The sequence below is a fragment of the Phaenicophaeus curvirostris genome, chromosome 10, assembly GCF_032191515.1.
Source record: "Phaenicophaeus curvirostris isolate KB17595 chromosome 10, BPBGC_Pcur_1.0, whole genome shotgun sequence".
In the NCBI taxonomy this organism is placed as follows: Eukaryota; Metazoa; Chordata; class Aves; order Cuculiformes; family Cuculidae; genus Phaenicophaeus; species Phaenicophaeus curvirostris.
Genome location: NC_091401.1, coordinates 11,015,698 through 11,037,510, shown reverse-complemented (window position 1 = coordinate 11,037,510; position 21,813 = coordinate 11,015,698). Strand labels below are relative to the sequence as shown.

General features: G+C 39.6%; 1 protein-coding gene across 3 annotated transcripts in view; it reads right to left on the bottom strand.

The window, feature by feature from the left end:
• Positions 1 to 777: 777 nt before the first annotated feature.
• SPHKAP (SPHK1 interactor, AKAP domain containing) overlaps positions 778 to 21,813 on the bottom strand; it is a 72,689-nt gene continuing 51,653 nt past the window's right edge. For 2 of the 3 annotated variants that reach the window (XM_069864641.1, XM_069864640.1), the window contains exons 5-12: positions 19,049 to 19,183; positions 15,520 to 15,775; positions 11,488 to 15,232; positions 7,974 to 8,153; positions 6,021 to 6,107; positions 4,007 to 4,059; positions 3,738 to 3,922; positions 778 to 1,522 (exon numbers count right to left, since the gene is read on the bottom strand). In XM_069864641.1, the coding sequence (XP_069720742.1) occupies positions 1,379 to 1,522; positions 3,738 to 3,922; positions 4,007 to 4,059; positions 6,021 to 6,107; positions 7,974 to 8,153; positions 11,488 to 15,232; positions 15,520 to 15,775; positions 19,049 to 19,183 (4,785 nt within the window). In that variant the 3' untranslated portion in view covers positions 778 to 1,378. The remainder of the gene's footprint in view (positions 1,523 to 3,737; positions 3,923 to 4,006; positions 4,060 to 6,020; positions 6,108 to 7,973; positions 8,154 to 11,487; positions 15,233 to 15,519; positions 15,776 to 19,048; positions 19,184 to 21,813) is intronic. The other variant, XM_069864642.1, reaches the window with a different exon arrangement.

Genomic DNA, 21,813 nt, shown 5'->3' with positions numbered 1-21,813 from the left:
TATACGGAAAATAAAGCATCTCTTAAATATTTTCTTGGGAAAAGCAGGCAGGTTTTCTGTTGCACTATTTGAGTGGGGAGAAGTGAAAGGAGAAATAGCAGAAGATCTGTGATGTGATAAATTATATTTGTCTTTAAATTCAAAACCAATCTCTTTGGCAGAGTCAAGAGAATGCATCATTAAGTGCATGATACTAAGAGATCATCTCAACAAGACGATACCATAGTATATCTTATCAAATAGTTATATAAACGTTATAGTAACGTGAACTATCACATGTAGTCCAAACACTTATAATTAAAAATGAACAAGCATGTTTGAAATGTTAACAATCATTTTGCTTTCTTGTAGGCTACAAAATTTAAGATTTTTGTGATAAGATAGTACTCTTTTCAGAAATGCATTTCTTTACCTTGGTAACAATTGATTTGATTAAAATAAACAGTATTTTTTCAGTGCTTTTAACTTATATGTAGCATGTTACATAGTACTTTAAATAGAAGCACTTTATGTAACAAATGTACTGTCATTACTCCCTCTTACCAGGTAGGGACACTGAGGCACAGAGGTGAAATGACACGCCCAAGGTCTAGTGGCAGCTCTGTGGTGGGACAGGGCTTAGAAACCTGCTGCTCTTACTTGAAAAGAAAGGCCAACACACTCAGGGCCGTGCCAGGGGCAGCTATACTGAACTCCACGGCCAACAAGTGAAATGGTATGAGTTTTTTAAGGGTAAAAATTGAAAGTCCAGATTTCATTTCCTTGAGAAGGAGACAGCAATAGAGAACAGATATGGAGGAGAAATAATCACATGGAAAGAAACTAAAATGCATTTTCAGCAGCTGTTAATTGTGTTATCTAACTGCAAAGGTGTGGAGTGTTCAAAATGTTTTACCCCTTAGCATTTAGGGATTAAAAAAAAATAAATTATTTATCTAGGGACACGGGTGTCTCTAGGCATTATGGAATGCACCCTGGTTCTAACAGTTAAACTGCAAATACAGGTGGTTTACAACTGAATGTTAGTGTACTATCCCATTTTAGCTGATTGATTTAATCACATTGATGGAAATGGAGCATATTAGATTATTAAGCCTTTACTGTGTAGTCCATTAACTGAGAAGGCTAAGGATCCATCCCTTCCTGATACAGTACACTCTATAGTACCACATGTCGAGTCCCTCAAGACACAGAAAGATAAAATACACCTTGGTTTCATTTTGCTCCTTGCTCAGTTGTGGAACAGATGAGTGCTGTTTCAGTAGAGCTTGTATATCTTTGCTGGTTTTATTCAGTGATGTTTGGAAATCTGAGTGTTACACAAATCACTGCTCATTTAAACTGGAATAAAACAAAAATGCTGAACAGGTGAACTTTCTTAACCCAATTCGAGAAGCCAGTCAAACAGGCTTGGTGTTGTGTCTCTGCTTTCCTCGCTGAGCTTGCAGTACTGCACCACAGCATGAAAGATATCCCCCACTTTCCAGGACTTCCGCTGGACTAATTGTACCACATCTAAAAACTAAATAAAAAAACACAAACAAAAAAACTTGTTTACGATTTGGTGAACTTTTTGCTAAGTTTTTTTGCTCTAAGATCAGCCTTTGTGCACTGCTGTGGGAGAGGGTGGACAAAATTCCTCACACAACAACATAAAGGGTCTTTCTATTTATAAGATTCCAATTTTTAAAGTTCCACAGCTCCCCAAAGGCTGGTTGGATCCCATGACATTTTCTAAATTGGCTGCTCTTGTCAATTATTTCTTTCTTACTGCAATGAAAGTAAGAACAGTGAAAGCAAAGATCACAACTTTCCTTATTATTGGCAACTCACTGTCAAACTAACAGAAGTGTGACTGTTCATTTTAAAGGAAAAAAAAGCCCCTTTGTTACCATTTACCTATATTTTAATTTATATTTTCTATCTTGTGTTTCCACATATACATCCCATAGTATTTTAAATATTCACATATTGCTGGTGACAGGGAATTCTGGGTAAATTTCTGTCACGTGAATATGTTTGCTGCCATTGTCATTGAATCACAGAGAGTATTTAGATTTAACATTTATTTTTTTTAACTTCCAGATAAACCAGAGGTTAAAAGGATGATCTTAAGAGCTGTGAAAAATCCAAAATTTTGTCCACTTTGTACTTAATAATGGGCTTCACTGTGTCACACATCTGGTACCACTTTTATCTGAAGCACATAAAAGAAAATCAAAGCTTTTCATTTCTTTGAATTTCACAATCAATATCTAATTAGCGTGCTCCTTGTACAGTTCCAGTTTTAAACCACACAAGAAAATATTGTGTGTTTCTAGTTAGTGTAGCTGTTTGCTATTTACATACTGCAGCCTAAACTTTTAATATGTATTTTAATGATATTTAATAGGCACGCGATTTCCAAGAGCACTGTTGTAGGCAGGATGTGCTTCATTTTTCTCTAGTGTATTTTAGCAATTGAATTAACTGTTTGCCGAAGCACATGGGTAAAGCTGACAGCTGTTTCTTTAATTAGACGCAATTTCGACTGTGGCTGCTGAATGCATTTTAAATTATGTTTATGATTCCCAAGTGCATGTACTCAAGAAAATCAAACAATATGTCTGCTACTCAAAAAGATCTTCCCATAAAAGACCAAAATACTGATTAGTAATATTTCTTTTTCGTTAATTGATTTGAGTACTGTGGTGCTTTTTGTAAGGCTTGAGCCACTCTTGCTGACCTTGGAAATGGGGCTGTTTTGGTCATTCCTGAAATTCTGTAGGGGGCATTTTGTGGTATCTGTGGTGGAGCACTACCTAATCATTCACGAATAGAAACAGTTTGCTCTTCTTCTCAGTTCCATTGTCAGAGTCTGTCTGCCTGTCTCTGGAAACAGACTTCTGCTTTCAAAATGCTGATTGGCAGAGGCTAAGCTAAACCTGAGCAGAGGCAAAAGAGGGCTGGAATACTTAACAGGTTTTTATTCTAAGCCAGGGAAGGTGCTTAATAACTTCCATACAATGATGCAAGATATTTCAGTCAGTCAGTCTAATTCTCCAAGTGACTTCACTGGAAACACTGGTTGCTCACTGTCTGGGCTAAAACTGCCTCTCAGGGTAGCAGTAATAGAAGGATTTGTCTACACAGATAGGTTCACCCGCCCTGTCCTCTCAACTTCCCATTAGCTCTGGTGAAGAATCCTGGTGGTCTTCTTATGTCAGACAGTGAATGTGAGCTAATATAGGTTACCTTGATTATCTCAGTCTATAAGGCCTAAGGAATTTCACATCTCAAAGTCTTACGTGCAACTTACGTCTTGCATCACAGTCGGCTCTTATGGTCACTCAGTGGCAGAAATTTGTTGTCCACACACAAGTGACTTTTATTTTCAATGTTTAAGCTACATGCTTAAAACTCCACATAAGCCATCTGCAGTCCTTCCAGTGCAACCACATAAAAGATTCATTCTGTTAATTCTGCCTTGGGCATTGATACTTAACGCATCATTGATATGAAAAAGTGAACAGATTCACCCAAGCATGCTACAGAGGCTTTGGAGGTCTCATGGGATGCTGTTTCTTGTGCCATGGACACATTTAATACTCTCCTTCCTTTCTGCAATAAACAGTACCACTGCCATCTTGCTGTAATGATGTTTTTGCATCTGCTTTTAAGCTCATTAACTTCAATAACTCATAAGTGCTACTGCGATTAAAGTGAATTAATAGCATGCCCAATTCTGTAAATACTACCTTTTCAATTCTGTTTTCCTGAGACTTCTTAAAATAGATGGTTGGAATTCCAAGTTCCGAAGCGGCTATCCACTGTAGGGTGGCTCGCAGCTCCACATCGGGGCACTCTGGTTCCAGGTCAAAGTTTATCACCAGTAGGTCCTTTTGACAATTGGCTGTTCCCACTGACAGCCCAGAAGTACTTTCTGGAAAAATAATCCCAATAGTTACTGTGCAATTACTTGTGTTAACTTCAAATTTTATTTTTTAATTTATATGGTTCAACTTACCCTCTGTATTTTCTGTCTGCTCTTTAAGGAAAACCTTCTCTTCTACTAATTCACTTAGAAACAAACAACAACAGAGCTTATTAGTGATATTTAGGAACAGTCTACAACATTGCTTCATAATGGATAAACTTCTCCCTCAACATAAGACCTAGAAAACTGCAAGACAAATGTTACATAGGATGAACTAATAAAATACTGAATTTATTTAATTTAATCTATTAGTCAGGAAAAGCTATGGGAATAGCTTTTTTATGGGAACCTGTGCTGGTTGTACTGTGTATTACATTTCACTAGGATCTGTCTATCTTTACAGTTTACATAATGACATGTAAATGACAGTAGGGTAAGGCACAACAAATCTCATAACCTGGGTGGGAATATTGAACTTCCAGTGGCTGCGTTTTGCATTGCTTTACTCCCTGTCAGAATATTTTCAGTCTTGCTTTCTAGTTTTACCTTTCATAGATAAATACAAACATAACTATCAATGTCCTCAACTACTGCTGGTTTTGAATATGTTAGCTGTTTGGATAAAAAAATTCTGCCTACACCTTGCAAAAATTTCCAGAGATCTTGATTCCTCATGTACTACCTCCTTCTTAAACTACAGGAAACAACCTCCAGGCATGTGGCCATTGCTGTAGCTTCTGTTTCTGAATATGACACCCATGCTCATGTATATGTGGCAGGAGACTGTATATTCACTATTTCTGTTGCAGCTATTTCATTCATTTAATCACTTCTGGAAGGACAGCGCTTATAGCAGACGTTTCCAGACAATGGAGGCAATGCCACAAGTGTAAGAGTTTCCTTCTAGCATGGCAGGATGCTACTCTTGCCACCTTCATTCCCAGGATTTCAGACCCTCCCCTGGGGTTTGAAAGAATCAGAATTATATATGCTTGTCTAGTGGTTACTGCAAGATGTAAGAAGTAATAATAAAGTGGCAGCATGCAACATATGCCATGACCTGGAATCAGAGTTGCTTAGTAACTTCCTTCCCATCGTATTTTTTTACAGTTTTCTGTTTGAACAGCACATGTATTCTGTGCCTTGACTTCAATTTGTGGAAGAACAAACTCCTCATGCCTATTGGCTAACACATGAGAACAGGCCCTGAAAGCTAACAAGGGGAGTCAGGAATTTATCCCTTTGGTTCTCGGAAATACAAGGGAGAGGGGTTATCTTTAGGAATATGTGTAGAAACTACCACTGCCCACCATGAAGACTGGAGTGTTTCAACAAGGCTAGTCTCCAAATCAACAGATGAAAGGGAATACACATAACTCTCTAGAAATATGAATGCCCAGACTTCTTACAAAAATAAGAGCCTCTTGCAAGCAGAACAGTGGTAGTATAGTCTGGTAATGACCTGTGAAGGTTTTCTGATGTCACCAACTTCACAAAGGTCCCACATTCAATGCGTGATGTACAGCCCAGACAGTTCTATAGTGGCCATGTCGTGATTGCATCATGACATTCACCAGTTGGCACATTGTACCTTGGTTCAGGATATCTTTAGACAGGTGCTTGCATGTTTCTTGGTAATTTCATCGTGTGCTTAGTAGAAACATGCCCAGAAACAATAGGCATGATGTACTTTGGGTTGACTAATTATTACTCTTAAAAAGAATGTCATCATGTTTTTTCCCTTTTGACTTCAATTGATCCTTATTTGCTTGAGCTTATTTGCTATTATATTTAAGTTCTGATGGTATTCAAAGTTATTCAGAGACGAAAGCTTATGCAATTGGAAACCGATACCACAGAAAATTGTCCTTTACACAGAGCAGCTAGTGGATCCCTATGGACGAGAGACGCCCCTGGATGGGATTCCCTGTATTTCCTTGGCTAGTGCCATCACTCTGCATAGACACCTGCATGTACTTTTTTCTGAAACTAATGGCAGGCTCAGCAGTGGGTGCAAAGCAGGGCTTGGCACTTTTTAGATGGTGTAAATGATTTGCACTTAAAATTAGACTAAACATCAAGTCTCACTTCAGTAACTACTTACTTAATCACAGGAGAAGATGGCACATTCTCCTGATAAGTTTCCAGGTCCATAATGCCAAGGCTGCTAGTTGTGCTGCTGTTGCCATTGCTGACAAGGCAAAAGTTTAAATATTAGTGCCAAACTGCACTGAACACATCTCCATACATCTCTTTAAAATTTATTTATGTAGAAAGCAAAGTGAAGAGGCTGCTCCCTGTTATGCTGAGTTCCAGAAAATCAATTGTGCTCAGCAAGTGGTTCCCAGAATGAAGCACGTTAATCTGCTCAAAATAATGAGTCTTTTAATACAGGGTTCTAGATGGAGCATGTATAAAATAATGCTGTAAAGTGGAGGAAAAAAGAAAGTTGACTATCTCCTGGTGAATGGCCTATACAATGAGCATTAGGCCTCAAACAAAAACAGAGTCTGTACAAGTGCTTGAAAAGAAAGATTATCAGGTACAGAGATGTCCTGGGAAAAACTTGCAGAGATTAGATAGCTCTCAATGTGGTAAATAATAGCAAGGTGTTTGGTTTCCCATCATACTACTTACCTGTTGTGTGACTCCATGCCTGTAACAAGTAGCAGTTTCAGTGTATTACATCATACCCCCCAAATACTCTTGGGTTTCTGACTATGGAAGACTGAGATTTTAATTAAAGACAGAATTCATCGGGACCGGTAGAAGTATTTTCTTTGGCTTCTTCACAAGAATGAAATATTACATCTGAGAATATCTGGGAAAAGCAGTACCAGTTCACTTTATAACATCATTGTGATTTTGACAGTGACTGTTCATGCAGGTATTGTCAGAGTCTGATGAACAGGTTGTGAATTTGCTGGCTGCAAGTCAATTAGGACAAACAAGTTCTGTGTTGCAAGTCAAATTGAACCACTTAATTTTTACTGGAAAAGCAACTAGTAGTATTTTTCCCTACATTAGAAGGATTGACTAGACCATTTCTTTCCCCATAAGGTATCTCTGAATCAAGGTCAGCATGCCATGCATTCAGACTTGCTGTAGCAGTTTCTGTTTCAATGCAGAGCCAAAAGGCACAGTACATTAGCTCTTTCAGACCGAGGACTTTCTTAAAGGCCATACGATAATAATGGGATGAGTGTTGACCCACAATGACAGAAAACTACTACTTTTTACAACTAGCCAACAGTTCTCTATCACGGCCTCTTTCTCTTCCCTGTTTCATTATTTATTATATACTGTCTTCCCTCCTTGTTGTCTTAACACCCAAGAGAAAGATATAATTAGATATCATTACTTGACAATATTTTAAAACTTAATCTAAGAGCATGTGAAGAAAAATCCTTGTTCAATTAGAATTTGTGAAAGGGCTGAAGTCAAATTAACATTGCTTTACATAAACTCTAAGGACTACATAACATCTTTAAACATATGTCTTGACTTAAATAGGAACAAAAAGCAGCACACTGCAATGAGAGGTCTGGAATTTGTGCCTACTCAGGGGGAACCTGGCCATTGTCTGTTGATCTGTTCCCCTGTGCCAGTCTAAGTAGATCAGGGCTCTATCTCTATTCTCAGTGCAGATACTTGATGGGAATAGCAGCCTCGTTAATCTTGGCCATGGAGATGCCAGAGTAAACATTACGGAAATAGTAGCAAATAAATCAAAAGAAAGACCATAGCGATTAGCTTCTCCAATGGCCATTTCACTGTACGACTGAGGCATTTGAATGGTGCCAGGAAGTTTTTTCTTTGTCTGAATCTACCTGCTCACCAATAGTTAAAGACTTGCCTGAGAACCAGAATGTGGCTAATTTTTTTTTCTTTTTTTTTTTTCCTTTAAAATAAAGAGATGAACTCTGTGATTAGGCTTTCCTTACAGTATTCTGAATAAATCTCAAGCTGTTGGTCCTAATTCCTGATGCATGGTAGTCAAACCATTGGCTCGGTTGATTAGACCTTATTGCATACTGAGAACAGACAATATGGGTACCTCAGGGATCGCTCGCTGAGCTGTAAGTAGCTGCTTGTGTCATCAGGATTCTCCTCGTCATTAGCTAGCTGGGACCAGCTGCCAGTGCTTTCTTCACTGCTGCTGAGGTGGTTTGGAAATTCTTCAGCTGTTTTTGTCTCTCCTATGACTTCACCATCCAGTCTGCTCTGGGGATTGTGGCTGGTAGGGTGATAAGGAAGGCACATTGACTTTGTAATACAGACAAACACACTGGTGCCACCAGTCTTCAGGCAGTGTGGCTTGTTAAAGTCAACCAAGCTGCAAAATTATACAGATGCAAGAAATTGGACATGCTTGTAATTTATACATGAGGTCCAGCTGAATGTACCATCTGCGATGCTCTTAATTAAGGACCTTCCTGTGACTGCTATAAACAAACAAACAAACATGTGTAGCAAAAGTTTAACTTGTGCAAAAAGATCTTACAAGTAAAAAAAGAACTGGCTACTGCATAGGCCAATTGCTTAATGCACTTCCGTCAGGGTTGAAATATGTGGTATATGTTAATATGAATGACAGTTTCTTGGAAATATACATTGGCACTGAGTCCCTGTCTTACTAATGGATGCCTAAGTTTCTTGCCAGGATTTTCTACGCTTTTAACGCTGTAGATCCAAAAGGGGTCTAGAAGAAAAAGCAGGTTGTGAAACACTGACTACTCTTAGCCTTATGTGTCTTTTAAGTTCTTTGCTGCTTAGGATGGGGAAGGAAAAGTTTTCCCTTCCTAGGCAGGTGTGTGGCAGGTAGTTGGAAACCAGATGGAATATGGAGCCTGGACTGAGTTTAGAGAACACAGGGTTAAGGGGAAAATGGTTTATATTTCTGCAGACTTGACATACATCTCACATGTGCACACATTTACATGACACGTATATATGCACACATAAAATAAAAACTATATTCATGGTAACTTTTCAAAGCCAATCTGGACTTTGTGAGACTTATTTTGGTGTGCAGACAGAAGAGTATAACATATAATAATCCAAAGCTCTCTCTTTTTGGACAGTAAGAAAGAATCGTATCATTACAGTTCCATAGTAACAAAACAAAACTATAGTTTTGTTATATTTCCTGGATGGTCTGTGTATGCAATTTTGTGATTAAGACAAGGTACTGTGTACTGGCAACCCTCTGCAGGATGCCTCTAGAGAAGTTCTTGCCTTCAGACTTTAATGTATAGTTATAGCTGAGGCACCCTGTCTTCAGTTAGAACAAGAGATCACCTCAAAAATTCTTCTGCTTCCAAGTAATTAATTTGATTAAGAATATACTGAGACAATACTATTGTGGATATCTCCTTTTGCTGTGCTCTCACTCAGGACAACAGAGAAATTGCTGTATTAATGCTGGATGTTATAGAAAGAGTACAGGGTGAAAGGCAGTTGCTTGCCTGAGGGCCTCTGCTCTGCCAGGCACTCAACATCTGTCGCATAAAACTCTCCCTGTCATCCTGACCCCTGAGGTACAACACTCGTCATCTTTAGTAACATGAAGGCACTGAGCAGCCAGGTCACAGGGTGGTGGTGTTATTCAGACTTTTAATACAGGGCAGGTAGCACTTAACACTTGGTCCAAAACATGAGAGATGTTTTGTGGGGGCTGTTACTTGGCTCTTTGGGGCTTGTTTCACTTGTTATGCGATTACATCTAAAACTAGCGATGCTTTGAACTGACAGTTCCCTACTTCTGAACAGTCTGTTGGAACTGTTTCTGTGTATCTGTGACAGAACTATGTCTGTTACATTGCCTACATACAAGAAACAACACTCTTTCCTTGCTGAAGACCTCTTCCTCTAGGCCAATGTAGCACTTTTTAATTAGTATTTTACTTTTTCTAATAGACTGCATGTCTGCTTGATATTTTGCCTATAATCCTATGTGCCTGTATCTACACTAGCAAGTGTTTTCATCTAGTAGAGGTGGATCAGTGGATCAAAGTAATTGGAGTTGTTTTATTTATATTATATATATGTGTATATATTTGGGCTTTTACTTCATCCTAGGCTTGGTCCAGACAGCCATGCTACGTGTGAAGAACCACTGGAAGCTTTGCTTTTCCAGTAGGAGTACGAGCATATATGGTACACATTTCTGTAGCTTCTGCTTGAGATTCCTTTAAAAGAAACTTGCATGACATCTGCAAACAAAGCTGATGCATGTAAATGGAGACAAGTTGATTCAGAACTGCACTGTACTTCTGAACCAAAATGCTCCAGTAGGTATAGCTGCTGGGTACTAATTCTGCCCTACCAATTCTATTACTTTAAAATTCCCATAGCCACTCCGGGAACTCTGCATCAAAGGCAGAGGAAAAGTTGTTATTAAAAAGGCTCATAAACTGTACAAAAATAACTTCATTTTCAAACAGTCAAGATTATAAATAGGCAGATTTCTATTTGTATCTTATTTAAGCTGGCTGTGTTTGAAGGAAGAAGAAGGTTAGTGGGGGAGAGTCGTTATGAAAGAATAGTGACACTATGATAATTATCCACCTAATTACTACCATGCACAGGAAAGTACATGGTTTCTCACTTCAAGCCGAGCTTTGTCAAAAGCCAAAATAGAGCACTGCTAGAATAAAAGGAGCTATAAAATGGTTTCTAACGCTAGCACCTGCATGCTTCCTGGCTCTCTGTGATAATGGGGTGCTGCAATTCTCCAAGGGAGTTTAGATACCATTAAAGTAACCGATACGATGAAGAAGTATAGTTAAAAATACGCAGTGATTTGAGAGAGCACCTTGCTTTTAACCTCATAGCATCCGCAGCAACCCTCTACATTTGCACTGCACTGTCATATAGCAGGGCTTATGCTTTGCTTTAACCAAAGTTGCAAATTTCTCAACAAAAGCCAGAAGGAGAGGGCAGTAAGCTGTGATATAAATGGAGTTTTATTCTTTTCTCTAACTAAATTCTGATACAGAAGTCTTGAATCAAAGGAGCTGAGGGGGGGCTTTTAATTACTATTTTGTTTCCTCCACTGAAGAAATTTTTTTACTTGTAGGTCCAGACTTCAAACTCTCAAAAGTCTGGTCTTTTTTCCAGGCACACAAAGCATACGCTATAAGAACAACCATAACAGAGAACTACATGGTCAAATTCTGCTGTCTTCTGTTTTACACTAACACTGATTTTTATTTATTTTCTTTTAAATTGAGATACCAGCCAGTGCTAAATGAAAGTTCAAACTTTGTCCACCTTCCCTGTCTTGTCTACGGAAGACTGAAATATCCATAGAGGAAAAAGTTACTTGTCTATGCAGTATTAGATTTGACTCTCAGACCTGCAATATTGTCATATCCTAGTTCACTTCAGAAACCAGAACCACGATATACGACTGGGTGATTTTATTAGAAACTTGTAGTGAGAACTTAACTTGTTTATTTCTCTAGAAGTGCTTCTTTTCTTATCTTGCTCTTTTATTGAAATAATTGTTACTGGGAAATTAAAACAAATACAAAAATAACGTGCTGATTTGCTGTTTCGTCACTTACCTATTTAGCAGGGAACCAGAAACTGTGTGTTTCCCATCCAAAGCTTCGGGAAGCTTTTCTTTGCTTTGATGCTCCTTTCCAGAAGGGCCACAGGAAGTTAAAGGCTCTGAGTCTTTATCTAGCTCTTCTCGTTGATCAGTTTCTATCTGAATTAAAGGCACTTCCCTGTGCTGACCTGCAGGGAGGCATCCTGGGCTCTTCATATGCTCTTTTTTCTCATCCAGATTCACTCCATCCCTTTTGGGTTTTGACTGAATCTGAGTTGTGCTTTGGGGATATTTCCTTCCTAGCACGTCTTCTTGACTTGTATAGTCAAAGGAGTCCTGGTGGGCAACAATTACATTTTTACCACTTTCAACAATATTGGCAGCCAGTCTATTTGCGTATTGTTCCACATGTGGTGGGGAATCACTGTGAAACTGGTCTACCTCTGTAATCTCTGCCTCATCTACAATGATTTTGTTCTTGCGCATGAGAGATTCAATAGAACTTGCCCAGGTCTCATGAATCAACATATCTGTTATCTGGTCAGTCTTGTGTCTTTGGTACAGGCAAGAGTCAGACTTGCAAAGACCTGAAGAAGCCACAGTACTGACTGGCTGTACACTTAAGGAATCTTGGTGATGGTGGGCAAATCCATCTAATGAATTTGCCTTAACTGGGACATTAACTGTTAGCCTAGAGCCTGATGATCTGCTGTCAGGCATTGATGACTGCCTAAAGCAAAAAGGTGATCGTAGAGAGGGTGACAGTAAACTGCCACACCAGTCCTTTGAATTCCGAGGGGAAGATAAATTATCTTTATTTTCTTTTTCTATTTCTTTTAGCATATATCTATAAAATTCTTCTGTTATGCTTTCTGTGCTGGACTGTTTGGATGGGCAACTTGGTTTCACATTAAGATGACCATTTTTCTTGGCTACCTGTTGCAAAGCAGAAGTTAAGATGTTGTTTGCATTTTTTCCTGCGTAGTAATCCAGTAATAAATCAAAGCCTCTCCCTTCACTTTCCATTTGGTTCACCATAAATCTTGAAAATTCATCTGTAATGCTTTCGCAACTAGACTGCTTTGAGACAGAACTTGTCTGACTCACGGGCTGACCAAGAGCATTCATTAGGCCTAGGGTATTTAAAGAGGCTTTGGAATCTGAGTCCTCTTCTGGTATGCTCTCACAGCTTGAACCCTTGGCTCGGCTCCATCTTTCACAGTGCAGCCTGTTCCTGGGGTGGTTTGGACCTTGCCAGATGCTATCAACCATGGAGAGTTCTTTGAGGTTCATGATCTTGGCAGCCACTTCATTTGCAAAGATATTGACTGAATCTGGTGTGTCCTCAAGGTTAATAGATTCATCTACTACCCGATTCATCAGTCTTTCCTTTAGCTCAGGATGCTCATCTGTTTTTCTTTTGATCTCACTAAGTCTAGGTGCCCTGTGCTTCCGAACGACTGAACCATTAGCATGGCTTTCCTTTTTCCTTTTCATGGTTCTGCATGATAAACTCTGAGTCACCAGATATTCATTGCCTCTCTTCCATGCACAGAACCAGGGTTGCTTTCCATTTGAATTTTCAAGACAAATGGCAGCTATTTCTGTTGCCATAGAGACAACTGTTTCTGCCAATTCTTCTGCAAAATCTGTTATACAATATTTGTCCCTTGAATGTTTCACCTGTAGCACAGGCTGAGATGGAAGCAAGACATGATTTCCCAATAAAGACAAGCTAACCTGAAGATTATTATTTAGCACAGCATCAGATTTAAGCTTGGGCTGGTTTTCTGCATTCATGGTGGCACTGGAAGACAGCTGTTCTTGAACACCATGCTTGCATTCATTGTTTGCAAAGGTATTTTCTATGTCTGAAAATGATGTGTAATCTTTCTTCTGATGATGATTGTTACCCTGATTTGGGGATTTGTAACAGTCTCGTGCAGTTCTTTTCAGGTATCTTTTCTTGGGAGATGTTTTTGCAACAAGTGCATTTTGCCCTGTAGCTCTACTTGTTGGTTCTGAATTCAGTGTTGCACTTTCCTTGCTACTTACATCCTTCATATTATTTTTCCTAGTGTTTGTGACATTTCCAAGATCTTTGCCAGCACTAGTGCTGTGGGACGTACCAAAGGGCTTAACAGCAGAGCGATCAAGGGAGCTGTGTGAAGTTTCATGTGTTGTTGCCTGTGTTGACCATCCTTCCGCTCTTGTTACTTTCTCTGCTTTTGTGCCCTCAGAAAAAAGAGGAGAACACTCTTCAACTTGTCTTATGTCATTTATCTTCTTGCAAGTGAAATATATTACATTAAAAAGCAACTCATTTGCAGTATCCATGAAAATGTCTTGTGTGCTTGAGCCATTTTCTGAATGGGGGTGTAGCTGTCTCTTCTTCCTAACCTCTTCAATAGAATGTCGTAGAATGATATTGGATAAGTTTTGCGCAAGTTCATCTCTGATTACTTCATCAGTGTGTGGAATCCGTGGCCTTGCTGCTGTTTCAATAATTTTTTCATTTAAGGATTCCATAAAATGCCCTACATTTTTGTATGTGCTGGGTTTTGTCAAAATTATTGATGCCTCTTTGAGAAGCGCCTCTGCAATGCTATCATTTAGCTTCTCCATGCTGCTTCCTATAGCTATGCTACAATGAAGAGTAATGGCTGCAGAAGTCTGAGCTGCAGACAAAAGTCCACACGAAGTTGCAGGGTACTTCTCTTCTTTTGTTTCTCCCAGACCACAGACAGCTACAGCACTTGCTACTTGAGTCATGCCACACAGTGCAGAAGGAAATGAATATTCTGTGACAGCAGAATCATTAAGTAGCTCTGAAGATGCTGTGTGTAGCTCTTCATTATCAACTGCTCCGCTTTTGAAGTCTGTGGCTTCTTGATCCCGTCTGAATTTTTCTGCAGCCTGAGGACTGGAAATGGTTCCAATAACAGTGGCTGCACAAGCCAGTGCCACTTCCAGCGCACTCTGGCCATGTCCATTCGAATGTTCTTCCTCAAAGTAATTGGAAACTTCAGCAGAACTTTCTGATTCAGTCCAGTGGCAGAGGCTGGGGAAGGCAGACCCTGCCCATTCAGATACATTCTCAGAACTGTCTGGGCTTTGCACTATGACGATCTTTGGAAGCTCATTCCACAATCGGGAAGCAGATGCATCTTCTGACTTACGGGAGCTTCCTGTGGAGATGCTGACTGCAGCCTCCTCCCTAAAAGTGGGTTGAGACTGTGACAGTCTAATGAAAGCATCTTGCAGAACAGATTCTGCTAAATTTGTGGCGTACTGACCTGTAGTTTCTTGCTCATTTTGTGAGGGAGGATCAGTTTTCCTGATACCTGCACAACCCTCTCCACTTGTCTTACTGCTGTGTTTTGTTGTTGGGTCATACAGAGGGCCCAGTTCTTCTTTAGCCATTTCGGTTAAAGATACATCTTCTACCATGTGCTCTAAGCAGGAGTTTTCAACCTTGGTAGTCAAATCAGTAGTACTAACAGTTGAAGTAGATCTTACAGCTAATTCCTTCTGCCATAGTATTTCCTGGTCTGACTTATCTTCAGGTTGTAAGATGCCATCTTCAGCCACAACATTCACAGCTTCAGAGACTCTAGTAGCTGCATTATCCTTAGTAATGCAATTCCCTTCAAGAATGAATGGCAACCTGGCTTTTCGGTAGTGGAGACTTTCAAATCCCTTTCCTTTATTTTTTTTGACATCTGAAGACACTTCTGAAACACTTAGTTTTTCTTGACCTATTAAAAGAAAAATAAGGAATTAGTTTTGGTAGAGTCCCCCATAACTTTAACAAGAAAAGAGTTGCATAAATGTGTAATGCATTACTGCTCTGTAAAATTACTGCATAACCATGTATCCTTGTCTTTGAACAATAATTTAAAAATATCAGCAGCTGGCTGTCCATTTTCTAAATTACAAATAAATACATGCAAATATTAACATCAAGTGCAATTTCTGTGAGCGTTGCCACGGCTGTTTACACTATGAACAACAGCAGAATTATGCTCAGCCCCGCTGCTTTTACCAGTTCTATATTCATCAGCCTCGTTGTCATCCTCAAAGTGCTCAGATGCTGTGAGGAAATCTTCTTCTATTGAGGACACTGAGCAGTTTGTGTCATCCTCGGGCTTTAAGACATGACTTTCTATCCGCAGCTGTCTCTCCTGAACGAGCTCAAGTCCAATCAGAAACTTGTTTATCTCAAAAATGATGCAGCTTGCACTGTTTTTCCTGTCCCCTCTCGCACACTGAACCAAGCAGACATCTGCCATCCAAGGACGCTAGAGGGGAAAAGAATCTGATATAGTTATTTAATTAAAAAAAAAGAAATCTTTTAAGCCTCCCTTCCCATCAATATTTTGAAAATGTTCTGTTGCAAAGAAATAATACAATTTGTCATTTAAATGTTACATATACGCCAAAATAAGCCTGTTTGGACTGACAGCTTTTGTTATACAAGCATTTTAGTAGAGAGCCCAGCTGTATCACAGGAGCATCTTTATTTTGTTGAAATTACCAAGTTGCTTGTTTTCAACCAACTTCTCGTTTTGATGACAGGGACTTATTTGCTTTTAGAATCTGACATACTGTTATTAATGACCTCATGCTACCTGGTATTACCTTTCTCTTGAAGGAATTGTTTGTGGATAATTTCTGTTGCAATGCTTGTCTAAAGGCAGCCCTGTAAATAGCGGCTGGCAAGATTGTTTAGAATAGGCCACTTTCAGATGTTTCTACAGATTGTTTCAAAGCAGTGTTTTATTTCTTTTTCCTGTGTTTTTCTTCCTCTGTTCCTCATTTGTTCAAAGTCCAATTATTTGAGACCTGTATAACTTCCCATTGAAAATGGGCTCCACCATGCACTGCCCTGAGCCTTTATATAAAACTGTATTACCCAGAGGAGCTGAATAATTCAGTTGAAAGTTGGACAGAAACTGAGGGAAAGGAATTCTTGTTATCCTCATTTAAAACTGTTGGATGTTTATACAACCACAGAACTAAGTTGATATCTCTGCATGGGACTGTATGTGGTATGGATGTACATACAAAAAGACAAGCTTTTGCAGCTTGTGATCTTGTGCTTTAACTCTAGGCTCCCAGGAAGAAGCCAGCTTGAGTGGAGCCAGCTCTGGATCAAGGCAGTAGATTTTAAGTGGTGCATAGGTGCCCTCGACGCCCTGTGCATTTGCACAGCGTGTAGGATAATGTAACCCCATCCCAGATCTTTTGTCTTTGAGTGTGAATGCAAAGCAAAATAGCTAGTAATAAAGGAAGTGGGATGAATGTTATGTTAGAATAGCATGTTTTATTAGCCTGTTCTTCCTTTCCGCCTGAAAAATATGTCTGAACAGAAAACTAGATAAATTAGTGTGTTAAAGCAAAATACGTTTTTTGAACTAGCTCCTAAGAAACTGATGCTGAATCAGATTTGGGCATACACTGTATTGTGAAAAATGCTATTAAGAACAGATGCAGCTTTAGATCAAACATTCCCCTGCTGCTCCTCCCTTCCACAGTTTGCAGGGTTGTACTGCTGAAAAGGACAGAGGGGAACCTGAGTAAAACCCCTTGAATGAAAACTATCCAAGTCTGCTTACAAATGAAATGCTCTGGAAAGACAAACATATGTAAGGGGACACATAGCACGTGCCTGTCTGGTCAAAAAGTCTCACCTAGTCTCAGTGCAAGGCTTTACTGATCTTAGAAGACAGACATTTAAGTCAGCTCATTTGCTCCCTGAGAAGGCTGCCAGTCTCAATGCCTGCAGCCTTTAGGAGATGGGGACAATTTGGGTACTTAGAATCATAGAAAGGTTTGGTGTGGATGGAATCTTAAAGTTCATCCAGTTCCAACCCCCCTGCCATGGGCAGGGACACCTCCCACTGGATCAGGCTTCTCAAAGCCCCATCCAACCTGGCCTTGAACACCTCCAGGGACGGGGCAGTCATGACTTCTCTGGGCAAACTTTGCCTCACCACCCTTGCAGGCAAACATCTCTTCCTAGTATCTAATCTAAATCTACCCTCTTTCAGCTTAAAATGACTCCCCCTCATCCCACCTCTACACTCCCTGATAAAGAGCCCCTTGTCAGCCTCCTATAAGGTGTCCCCAGAGCCTTCTCTTCTCCAGGCTGAACAACCCCAAATCTCTCAGCTTGTCCTCAAATGGAAGGTGCTCCAGACCTCAGATCATTTTTGTGGTCTCCTCTGGACTAGCTCTTACAGATCCATGTCCTTCCTGTGCTAAGGACATCTTGTTTGGGCCTCAAAACACCCTTGTGTGTGTTGCAGTGGTTTCTCCCCAAGGAAGTGGGGTTTGGAGCTCCACTGCCCCCACCATGGGCTCGTGCTCTGATTTTTTTAAAACTTTCTAAATTTGGCCACTAGTCAGAAGTGGCAGGAAAGCTCAATAACCAGGCAATTTCTCTCTTTAAAGATCAGCTTATTGGCATAGCATAAAACTCAGTCATCTTTGCAATATCACTGTTCCAGGGCCTGCTTCCTGAAGACTTTTGTACACAAGCTAATTTCAGTGAAAAGAAGTTTTCTGCTTTTTTTTTTTTTACTCCAGGATAAGTCTGCAGTTTTAATGAAGTTGTTCCCAACTGAATATAAGTACTGAAGTATTTTTCATTCTCTTTCCTCATACAGACAGGAACAGGCATAAAATATAATAAAATGGAAAGGAAGGAAAAGCTTGTTATTACAGTAAGGAGTTAAGCTTCTGGACCTTGTATATTAAAATGCCTTTAAGCAAATGTTATTGTTTGTTTCTTTTCTGTATGTGGTGCCAGGAAGAGGAATCCTCAGCCTCCAGACCACAAACAGAGAACGTTTCATGGGCAGTAATGGCTGTGAAAGAGTTAACATGAGAACTAAGCCTTTAGCAACTTTAAATGTTAAGTTTTAATTAATGCATTAATTACTTTTTAAGTTGACAGAAGTTAATTGAAGTATCAGATCTGATACGGTTAATATAGCTTGGTATTTTCCATTGTCACGTTCAGGCTTACGGTAGCCTCTAGGATCTTCAAGTCCTATCATCAGCTCTTTTCCAAGGTGCGTGCGTGGGAGAAGATGGATTGGGAACAGAAGTGGGAAGTAGCAAGACCTCACTTGAAAGGGAGTCTGTAGGAGCTGTGCCCCAATGTAGCTATGTGAACAGAAAGTGTTACATCTTTCCTTTCTCCCCTCTGTGCTGCCCTTCTGACTCCTACTGCACTTGAAATCTGGGCTTATGAATCATCTCTGCCACCAATGCTTGCATCCCCTGAAGGAACAACTGCTAATATGGCTTAAAGCATTATCAGCTGCAACCCAGACATCCACAGGATCTACAGGGAATAGCAGGATCTCCCTCCTATCTATGTTAACCCTCCCCAACACACACACTTAACAGGCTTCTGTTAGACAGGATTTATTTTTTATGTTTTTGAACTCCCACTCATCCCTTAAACTGGTGCAAGGTCTTTGCTTCCAGCTTCCTTTTTTCCATTTTCCAAATTCCATCCTTCACAAGTGGGACGTGATCTTAAAGATGAGTTTGATTCCTACCTGGGGAACTTCATAATCGACCTGAAGGTTTCCTGATGCTAATCCACTCAGCAGGACAATTTCATTTTCCTTTGGTGGCTGTACATTCATCGAACTGATGAGTTTGGGGAGATTTGGAGACACGCTGATCAACCTCTGTAATATGAAAGATAGATATTGCTCTCAGGTAATGAAGTCTGAGTTGCACAGTTATAGTCATGAATGTCAAAATGAAATACCACTTAGAGGCATCTCTTCAGAAAGCTTACTTGATCTTGCTACTTTGAGTCCATTAAAAATAGAACTGGCAGCATTAAAATGCACATTCTTTCTTTTGAACCACAAGGTAAGAGAACTGCAGCAGTATAAATTTCTGCACAACTGTCCAACGAGACAATCTGTCATCCCTTACGTTATCATGTGCTAAACAGCTTGATTGCATGTAAATGCTTGGCCTTCCTATTGTGAGCGAGTTCCTAAGAGGCTGAGAACACCGTGTCTGTTACTGTCTAAAAAAGAAATGATTCAGTAAGTATGGTAATGAGAACAGGGCAAACCTTCCAGTTTTACTCCAGGCATATGATAAGCAAGAAACCAAAGGGAAAGTTAGCTGGAAATTGCTGACCAAACTGATGTAATAACAAACTTGGAATAATGGAACTATTTAATACACGGACGAAACATCTGTTTCATTCCTCTTCCACTGGACACCTTTGTGGTTTTTCATTTATAATTTTACAATCATTTTCTACCTGTTACGTATTTGCTGGAGCCAAAAATGGTAACAGTCACATCATCAGTGAGGCTATGAAACACAGATTTGCACAGCACTACTGCTGAGAGTCCCCAGTGCTACGCAGGAGGCACCTGTGCTCATCCGTGCACAAAGGCCAGATTGAAAGGACAATACCTGCTCTTAGAGTGCTTGCAATTATTTTCTGCCAAAGATCTCGCTGGGCTTGCTTTATGAACAGGCAGGGAATCAAGGATGATCCCATACAGAGGGAGGAAATAGCACCTCCATTTTAAGCACTAACACAGCTCATCAAATGGCAAATCCATGAAGGGATTGCATATCTTGGGCACTCAGTGGTATGCTTTAGTTACTATGCAATTCAATGATACTTCACTTCTGCTTTTTCCTTTTCATCTTAAAAATAATAAGCTTGCAGTACTGTTATTTTTTTTCCTCAGAGTGAATTAGATATAATAAAACTTTCTGGCTTAGAAAATCTTATTCAGTTTTGGAGAACAATTCACTCTTCAGTAGACTGATCTTCTGATGAGGCTAAGTATTTATATTTGACATAACTAAATTCAGTGCTTCAATTCAGTTTGACATTTCGGTATAGCACAAAAAAGTTCCCATCCTTTTCTTTTTTTAAATTATAACCTTTCTGTTATCACACACATTTAGCTATGTATCTCTATTTTCTACTGCCTAAATTGCCACATTTTATTAGATATCTTAGGTAGGAAATCATGGCATTTTTGTATATCTTTTACCTCAGTCCCTTAACTTTTTGTTCAGAATAAAAAAGGAAAGATGGAAGGTCTGGAAAGACAATTCTTTTACACTAAAAAACCCCCAATTTAACCCATTCCAACATTCAAAGAGCAAGGCCAGATCCTAATAGTACCTATTAGTAAACAGTTACATATTTCATATGAACAGAAGCTATGCTAACTTTTTTAAACTTCTTCTATGAAATTCTTTTACCACATCAGTGTGCTTGTGCAAAAATCCACCCCACTCACAGCTAATTTACACAAACTGTATATTATACACAAAAAAATTGGATGAGTGAGTTTCCTCTTAGAGAAGTTTACACAGTGTCTGTGCTAGAAGTGAAATTTTTATTACCTACACGGAAAACTAAAAGAAAAATATCATCTCCTTATAATGGCTAATAAATGTGTTGACACCAGAAACTGCCTTTCTAAAATGCAGCCAAATGTCGTGGTCTCTCTTTTACTGCCAGGCAGGGAGCACCAGCTGTGGGCATGTTGGGATCCAGCACTTTAGAGAGCTGACCGGGTTCTGCTGTGAAGGAAGGGTTTAGAGCTATGCAAAGTGCATCGGCTGTGAATGCCTCACTGCTTTAGGGCTGACAAGTAAAAATTATGCAGCTGCTTTCAAAGGTGATTTGTGCTTGTGAGGGAGTAACCTAATCTCCATGTATTGTAAAGGGTAGCTGCATGGAGCTAGTTTGAGTTGGCTTTTACAGATGTCTAGCTCTAAGATTGGGGGAGAGACTTTGGTGTTTCTTTATGACTTGCTGTATCTGTTGTTCCTTAATAAACACTCTTTAAACAACAATAAAAACATTGCTTATTAGAAAAGAACCAGCGCTTCTGTGGATTCAGTGAAGTTAAACCTCTCAAGCTGTTCTGCACAGCTAACCTGCTGATTCAACAGAAAAATAATCTTGCTGCAAGAAGCTGTGGTTATTTTTGACATCTGAATTTTCACAGATCCAGGGTGCAGAAAACAGCACAGAAAGCCAGTTCCTGCTAATGAACGACTTGCAGGAGGCAATGAGGTCCCAGTATTGGTTGTCCTCGCATAAGCTAAAAGTGGTTTCAGCGAACTAACCATAATGCTCTACTGAGGAACTCCCTGGATATTGTCAGGAGATCCTACCTTTGTTCATTTATGAAATATTGCTGCCATAGTGCTGTGCAGATCATAGGCATCAAGCCAGGATCTTGAAAATGAACTGACAGAGGAAGATGTAAACTCAAAACTGACACTAGCCCATATCTTTAAAATGTAACTTCCTCAG